Below are 8,573 nucleotides of genomic sequence, written 5' to 3'. Positions count from 1 at the left end.
TTGTCATTGCTTGTATTCTTTTTGTCAAGTAACACACTATTATAAACACTGTTTATTTTCTTTTGTCAGAGGAGATTCTTGTTCTTTTCTGAATTTTACGGTTTCCATGAAATACTCTGAATAAATTTGAAATTTTACTTTTATTGCCAAACAAATGTATTTGAAAATTGCTATTCTTCAAGCTTATATTCAAGTGAGGAGTTACAGCACACACAGGTCATAATAAAATGCTGTGAAGTTTTAGTAACAAGACAAAGAGTAATGTAATAATGATTTGTTACTATTGCCTGATTCTGTGTGTGTCAATTAGTTTGTGGTAAACTAAGGGAATATGCACCATGCTTAATCTTTTAATAACTTTTTTCTAAACTAAAAACGATTTGGTGAAGAAGTGTGCAGCATGGAGGCAGATAATGTTTTCAACTGCAACTAGCAGGTATTATAATTTTTAATAATTAGAAGCAATATTTTGTTTAAGGTATGTCAATTTAATTCTTAGAATGGGCAGCACTTTATAACCCCAGATATTAAACTGCCTCACCGCCCAATCATGGGGTTAGCACCCTCCCCCTATGAAGCTCCAGTGCATGCATTGCTCGTCTCCCTTGAAGCTCAGCAACAACAACCAGGACCATCTGTGTTTAGAGGGCTACGTGCATACTCCTAGAACTGGAGCAAGAAGCGCTTCACCAGTGGGTGGCTCCTGGCCGTGAAGCGGCCCAGACCATCGTGGCCTGCTGTAATAGCTGCTGCAAACAACCCCAAGGTGGATGCAGCATGACTGCTATCGAACAGGCCCTGTAGGAAATCCATGATGTCCTGCAAGGGGCACGAACGTGGACTGAGGTCCCTGGCCTCACACCAGTCCACAAACAACCGCCAACAAGCCGAGTAGGCCCTGGAGGTGGTATGGCATCCGCATTCTGAATGGTAGAGACAACCACAGCTAGGAGGCACAGGCTGCTCAGTCTCACCCTCTTAATCTCCAGACCATGAGGCATCGTCCCAGGATCAGCAGCAAGAAGATGGCACCTCCTGCCTGATGCAGAGCCATGGGCAGATCAGATATAGGCCACGGACCTGCCACCGCTAGCCGTACCATTCATACATCTACACTGATGGTAGATGCTAACTGCTCATCAGTCCAAAGAAACTAACTAATCATTCACACACACACCGAAGGCACAGCCCTCTGGAGCAATGTGGGTTTCAGTGTCTTGCCCAAGGACACTTCGACGTGGGCTGGGGGAAGCCTCCCTACCCTGGATTCCCACACCCTCTAAAATTGTTTGATAAACTCTGTTAGAGTATTTTAGTCTTTGAAAATACGCATTGACAATACTCAAATAGCTGTTTGTCTAGTACTGATATTTATGACAACCTTACATGTCTTTAAGTATCTCTGGCTGTTTCTGTAGACCAGACACCTTTTAATAGTAGCTATAGGCATTACAGTTTTTTACAATCTCTATGACAGTGTTTTCAATACATTTAACAAGTTTCCTAAATTCTTAACACGGTTAGCACAACATCCGTCTTTGTAGGCTATACAATTAACACATTTCTTGTTGCTTTGATACAAAATGCATACAGTTAACACCAATTTAAAATGCTTGAACTTCTTTTACACACAAGCTCAACCAAGACCAAAACAAAGCATTTGTAAATTTGACTGTAAAATTACATTCACACTGTATGTCAGAACAGATAACATCATGTTCTAAACATAACTTATATAGGCTAAAGTCAAAGTGAACAGCTGTTCATATTGTGAATTGATACACAAATATATTCCCTGTATTTTATTCCATTGCTAATGAGAAACAGCTTATTGCAATTATGCAAATATATAAATCACAGCTGATTCCCATCTAGGAACCACACTCAGGTGTTGAGGTTTTTTCAATCGCATGATCATATGTTCTAAAAGAGGACTCTTTGGGCTGATCTTGTGAGGAAAAGGAACAATACAGAGCAACACAAAGAGAGAAAGAAAGAAAGAAAAAAAATGCCTGCACAAGGGAGAGGAAGACGAGTACCAGGACAAGGGAGAGGAGTTAGAATGCGTGGTGGCGCTCAAAGAAGGACCAGAGCTAGGGTAACTGATCAAATAAGAGCTACTATCATTGACCGTGTCATAAACCACGGGCTACCGTACAGAGAGGCTGGTGAACGAGTACAGCCAAATCTCAGCCGGGACACAGTGGCATCCATTGTCCGTATTTTCAGAGAAACCAACAGGTAGGATATTGCTTCTCCTACAGCAAAGTGTAAATAATTTGACCATTTACTGTATTAGAGTGACTGTATGCCTCCGGTCTCTAATATGTAACTGTATTTTGTCCCTCTAAGGATTCAACATCTCCCTCCCTCAGGGGGCAGAGGAAAGCTCTTGAATGAAGAACAGGAACTTGCTATTGTCAACATGGTGATTGCTGACAATGAAATAAAACTGAAGGACATTCAGTCCAGAGTTGTAGAAGACAACCTTGTCTTTGGGAACATTGCAGCAATCAGCACAACATCCATTTCTCGGACTCTAGCTAAACACAGAGTCCGAATGAAACAACTATACAAAGTTCCTTTTGAAAGGAACAGTGAGCGCATCAAAGAACTCTGTCACCAATACGTCCAGGTAAGGTTATGCAATACAGTCATTACTGTACTATACACAGTGTGTTTTGCAGTAAACTACTCTATAAACCTCGAGTATATTAGAACATACAGTAGATATACAGTACAGCACAGCATTTACATACACTGTGTCTAAATACTTTCAGAGAGTCATGGAGTTGGAGGCCAATCAAGTCCCACATGGAATTATTTATGTTAATGAGGCTGGCGAAAAGGCGTCGCTGTGGGAGAAACATAATTGGCAAAAGGGCCACAGTTATCGTGCCGGGCCAGAGAGGAGCCAACATCACCATGTGCGCCGCAATCTCCAACAACAGTGCACTCCTGCATAAATGTGAGATTGGCCCCTACAACACCGACTGCCTTCTCCTGTTTTTAGAAGACCTGCACGAAAGACTGGTGCCAGAGGTAGAAAGGGGACAGATGGGAGACCACTTGCCAATATATGTTATCACATGGGACAATGTGGCATTCCACCATTCCCGTGCAGTCACAGCCTGGTTTGACGCCCATCCAAGGATGATGTCCCGTTTCCTTGCCCCTTACTCCCCTTTCCTCAACCCCATTGAGGAGTTTTTCTCAGCCTGGAGATGGAAAGTTTTTGACCATCGTCCACATGACCAAATGTCCCTCCTGGATGCAATGGATGCTGCATGCCAAGACATCACAGCTGAACACTGCCAGGGGTGGATTAGGCATGCCAAAAGATTCTTCCCACGGTGCCTTGCCAGAGAAGATATCAGGTGTGATGTGGATGAGAACATGTGGCCAAATGCAGAAGACCAGGCAGATTAGAAGATTACTTTGTTTTTTTTAATTATAATTCCGGTTCTTTTTCTGTTTGTATATCTTGCAGTAATGTCCTTTTGCAAATAAAGTCTTCATTGCAGCAATTCTGTGTCTGTATTTTTTTTTTTTACATAAACTGTACATTTTATAAAGCTACTCTGAGATGGTCATTAATTTTTTGTATTGAATTTCTGCAGCAAAAGAAACAAAATGCATGCATTTACTAAACCCTAAAAAACAAAAATGTAGAGACTTCAAAAGAAACTACAATGCAAAACACAATCTATAATCAATACAAAATACTGTCTATTGTATAAAGGCAGACCTGACACATAAAATAATGCAGTTTCTGTAATTTTAGCTGATGATAGTGTTTTTTTTGTCATTGTGTTATGATTGACTAAATGTTCCTGTTGGAAGAGAACATGTGTTAGTGTTTTGAATAATTATTTGATTTTAAAGCATGTTTGCAGTGTTTTGTTAGCCATAGTGTATTGTGTTAGTTTATTATTGTATTTTGAAAATTAGTTTTGGGGTTTAGTTTACAATTTTGAGCATGAAATTAACCATTTTGCCAATTGTGTGTTTTAGGTGTGTTAGTGCGTTAAGAGTTTAGGAAAATTGTTAAATGTATCGAAAAAACTGTCATAGCGATTGTAAAAAACTGTAAGAAGGTTTTTCTCCCACACCTTCGTACGTTTTTCAGACGTTATTTACTCAAAGGCTCAATGAGTTAGACCTCATTGCGTCCATATTTGGGGTTAATTAATGTGTCAACTTATTTAAGTAGAAAATTGGCTCTTTCAGGAAAATGCCGTGGTCGATTGGGGTCTTACATAATTAATAGCCAAATAGCAATTTTTTAAATAATCCTGTCAAACACAAACATAAGGCAAAATAAAAGTTTTGCACTTACCAGTGGTTGTTTTATTGGGATCCTGTTTGCCAATTTGTGATGAAAATTCTTTGTGAGCTAGTCGACTCTGATGATGAAGGTTTTATGAAACTCAGGATGTCTTACACAGCAATGTTTAATGAAGCTCAGCCGAGAAGACAATGATATCAGCAGTACAAGGTGAAACCTGTGCAGTGCCAAAACCAAATCTGAAGATTTCTTCCTGGTTCACAATATTTATCCCTTACTAACCCTATAGAGTCTAATGTGTTCTCCTTACAAGGTTATGCTTTTCTAGCCTAAATATGTGAATTCTAATGCTTACCTAAGTCACATTGGAATTAAGAGGTCACATGTATTACATTTTAAGGTAGATAGTCTGTTACATCTACATCTGAGACAGAGAATGCAATGTACTGTCCTTGAGTGTCTAAGCAATGGATCTTCCTATCTACACAGCTGTCATTATGGGTCTTGTGAGAATTAATAATTTAAACAAAGGTTGCTTGCCTATTATATTAATACCATGTTGAAACCTTTGTACACACATACACACACACAGGGCATGAGGCTTAACAATTCAAAGTGTTGTCCTGCAGACTGCTGACTGCAGGGAAAAGTTGAATAGCTGTTGCAAACAGGCTTACAGTTATACAAAGAAACAGGGATATCAGAAAGAACATCATGTACTGAAGACAGCATGTATTGTAATGACCATGAGAGGAAAAGTATCAGTTTTGGGGAACGAAGCAGAGACTTTAGCAACTTACAAACAGAGGAAGTGTAGGATTCCTCCACTAGGGCGCTGTCTCCACACGAATGTCTCCACACCAAGAGGCTGGGACCAGCCTGTGAACCAACGAAGGGAGAGCTAAGTCTAAACCACAGATCAGATAGTTGGACATTCTCATTTAAAACTGTGTAATGTTAAGAATAGCATTCTTTTCTAGGATGTTGGCTACAGACTAACATCTTGCTGATTGTGGTTTACTGAATAGAAAAGACCCTTGTACAAGACGCTTTTGATCCTCCAATGCTTTAATAAATACCAAATTACGGAATAGCTTCTCTCCAGACTTTTCTTTTGCAAATAAACAAACGCGCTGACAGTCTACTGCAGGAGACAGCAAAATAAACTAATCTTAGAGACACAGCAGTCATTTCATTTCTAGGTTTGTCCCAAGCGTTACATGTGTATGACCTGTACTTCACCTGACACCCACATTAGGGCCCTCTAAGGACATTTCCTTCACAACTATTACTACTATAAATATCTGTGAATCAATATACTGACTGCTTTCTTTGTGAGTCATTCCTGATTAACTCTGGACCAGCAGGTGAACAGCACAAAACAATTAATGACTCATTCATTGCTAATTACTTACACATTAGTTACTGTTTTTGTGTCCCCTAAAGTAAAGTGGTGCATCATACTGAATGGTTACTGAGTACTAAATCCTTACTTAATGATTACCTGTCTATTAGTTAAACATTTCAGCAGTAAGCGAGACAGTGTGCGGGATTTCTTCTCATTGTTTTCAGATACAAAAACAGCCACTATACACACATTTGGTTCCACAACTATTTATTTATCTGCAGAAATATAAATGTGGAAAATACAGTTTTTGTGTTCTTCAGCAGGAGACATGGGACGAGGGCTGCTGGTGGTCGCAGGGTTAAACACACTAGTCTCTGCAGCCTGGAGTTCTGTGTGATCGCCCCTTTCGTCTGAAAAAAACATTGAAAAAAATAAACATTATGGTTTTGTCTCACTGCAGCGAAATTAACACAATATAATTTTGTACGATTGATTAAGCCAACCCTTACCTTACGAACACCACGATTCAACACCATTAGCGGTTAGCATTAGCCATTGGCATTAGCATGTAGCTTAGCTTTTGGCTAGGCTAACAATAGCATGACATCATTTAGCATTATACATGGATGTATAATAAGAACTGGATATGGCGCTGCCGCTCAGCCTTACTTCCAATTTTTTCTAGTGGCCAGTCGCTGTATTGCAACTAAAACTCCCCCCTGCGGCCCAAAAAGCATTTTCCCAATAGACCACCATTATAAAAGAGACGTCTGTAAAACTGTTGACAGGACACCTCAAACTGCAAACAAGGTCAATTATGACTCTTTCTATTATGACTTTTTGATCTATGGAGGTTTTATATCTGTAAGACTTTGCTTGAGCTGAGAAAAGCAATTTAAAAATCTGTGACGTCATCACAATGTAAAGTCTATGGGCCAAGAGGGAACTCGTGAGCGGGTCCAGCGGGAGAAACACTACTCCGCATATTCAGTGGGCCGCATACCCCGGAAGTAAACCCAGAAGCTAAAAAACTTTTTAGGCGTATGCACCAGACGAGCAATAGAGAGGTGAAGTTCCTCCCCTTCCGGTGAACTACCATGGGACCTTATTTTGGAAAAAATATGTACTGTAGTCAATGGCAAGAGATAAATAATTTTTTATCCCATTTAAATTGTGTCATGAATTACACACAGGATGTTTGTCAATTTTGAAAAGATAATTTTGCATGTCAAGAAAGTGTCTGTTTGTCGTAAAACTGTTGAAGTATAAGACAATCTGTAATTAGAAAGACTTCACACCCAAAAGTGGCGTCATGACTTTCTGCACAAGCTACCTAGAGCCGCTGAAGCTATGATGCCTGTGTTTTTCGTACATGGAAGTATAAAGTACCGGATTTAGTCACACAAGCAACAGGTTTTGCTCGTTCTTTCCCTTCCTGGCTGATGAAAGGACTAGAAGTCGCTGGATAGAACACATCAGGCAAACTAATGTTACAAGGGACAGCCATGTTATGTTGGTGATGTATATTATGTGAGCAAGAGATGTAGTTCACTGAGCAGTTTCACACAAAACTAAATCGTACTACGACAAACCTACAACAAACTGCGACTTTCTTTCTTGACTTGAAAAATTATATTTTAAATTGACAACATCATATCTGTACCTCATGGCACAATTCAAACGGGATCGAAAAATTCTTTGTCTCTCGCCATTGATTACCGTACATATATTTTCCAAAATAAGGTCCCATGGGGGACACTGGAAGGGGAGGGACTTTGCCTCTCTATTCTTATTGGAATGAATAGGCGTCATTTTAGGGTCTGGTATCCAGTCTAAATAATACATCCACGGTGTTATAGCATATAACAAGCATCATGTGATTTACCTTCAACCAACTGTCTGACGATCCATTTTTGTGTCTTCCACCATGGCTTCCAACAGAGCCTCCACAGGATTTTCTCCCTTTGAGCTGCTGTTCGGCAGGAAACCACGGGAGGACCTAGATAGAGAAAACTGGGAGGAGGGTCCGAGCCCAAGCAAGAACGACGTTCAGTATGTTCTGGACCTGAGAGCAAAACTCCACACACTAGGGCAGTTGTCACAGGAGAAATTGGTCCAGGCCCAGGAACGTCAACAACGCCTGTACAACAGAGGGGCTAGGTTAAGACAATTCACACCGGGACATAAAGTACTTTTATTACTCCATTCTTCCTGCTCCAAATTACTCGCCAGGTGGCAAGGACCCTTTGTGGTCAACGTGGACTATGAGGTTGTGCAGTCAGACAGGGAATGGGCAACGCATATTGACCGAAAGAGGCTGTTTCTCTGGTGACAACGGTGAAAGAGACAGATGAGCTGGGGCCTGAGGTTTTAAAATTGACCAATCCTGCCTCGCTCCCTTTTGACGACCATCTCACACCAGAGAGCAGACGTTGCCGAGTTGCAACGGCATTTTGCTGATGTGTTCGCCCCCCTGCCGGGTTGCACAAATCTCATAGAGCATCACATTGAGACTCACCCAGGAATGATGGTTCGTTCATGGCCCTACCAGTTGCTTGAACACAAACGAAAGTGGTTCAGGAGGAATTAAAGGCCATGCTGAAGATGGGGGTAATAGAAGAGTCCAACAGTGCCTGGTGTAGCTATATTATACGGTTCTGTGTGGACTATCGCAAGATGAATGACGTGTCACACTTTGACGCCTATCCGATGCCGGTTGATGAAGTCCTGGATCTTTTTGGTCCCCGCTCGTTTTTTTCACGACAATGGATTTGACCAAGGGCTACTGTGGGTGGCTGTGGCTTAGTGGTAGAGCAGGTCGTCCACCAATCGGAGGGGCGGTGGTTCGATCCCGGCTTCCCTCAGTCCACAAGTGTCCTTGGGCAAACTCCACTTCTTTATACTGATGAGCAGTTCTGCCATCATTGTGTGCAAAAT

General features: G+C 41.1%; 1 protein-coding gene across 1 annotated transcript; it reads left to right on the top strand.

Moving 5' to 3' along the window:
• The first annotated feature begins 138 nt into the window (after positions 1-138).
• LOC122869274 lies at positions 139-3,818 on the top strand. Its single transcript, XM_044182095.1, has 3 exons — positions 139-2,241; positions 2,353-2,635; positions 2,781-3,818. Exons 1-3 carry the CDS (start codon positions 2,009-2,011, stop codon positions 2,964-2,966), a joined length of 702 nt encoding a protein of 233 aa, XP_044038030.1. The 5' UTR covers positions 139-2,008; the 3' UTR covers positions 2,967-3,818.
• The last annotated feature ends 4,755 nt before the right edge of the window (positions 3,819-8,573 follow it).

Source organism: Siniperca chuatsi, linkage group LG21, assembly GCF_020085105.1.
Source record: "Siniperca chuatsi isolate FFG_IHB_CAS linkage group LG21, ASM2008510v1, whole genome shotgun sequence".
Lineage (NCBI taxonomy): Eukaryota > Metazoa > Chordata > Actinopteri > Centrarchiformes > Sinipercidae > Siniperca > Siniperca chuatsi.
Note: the sequence above shows the minus strand (reverse complement) of the source record. Positions and strands in the feature narration are given on the sequence as shown.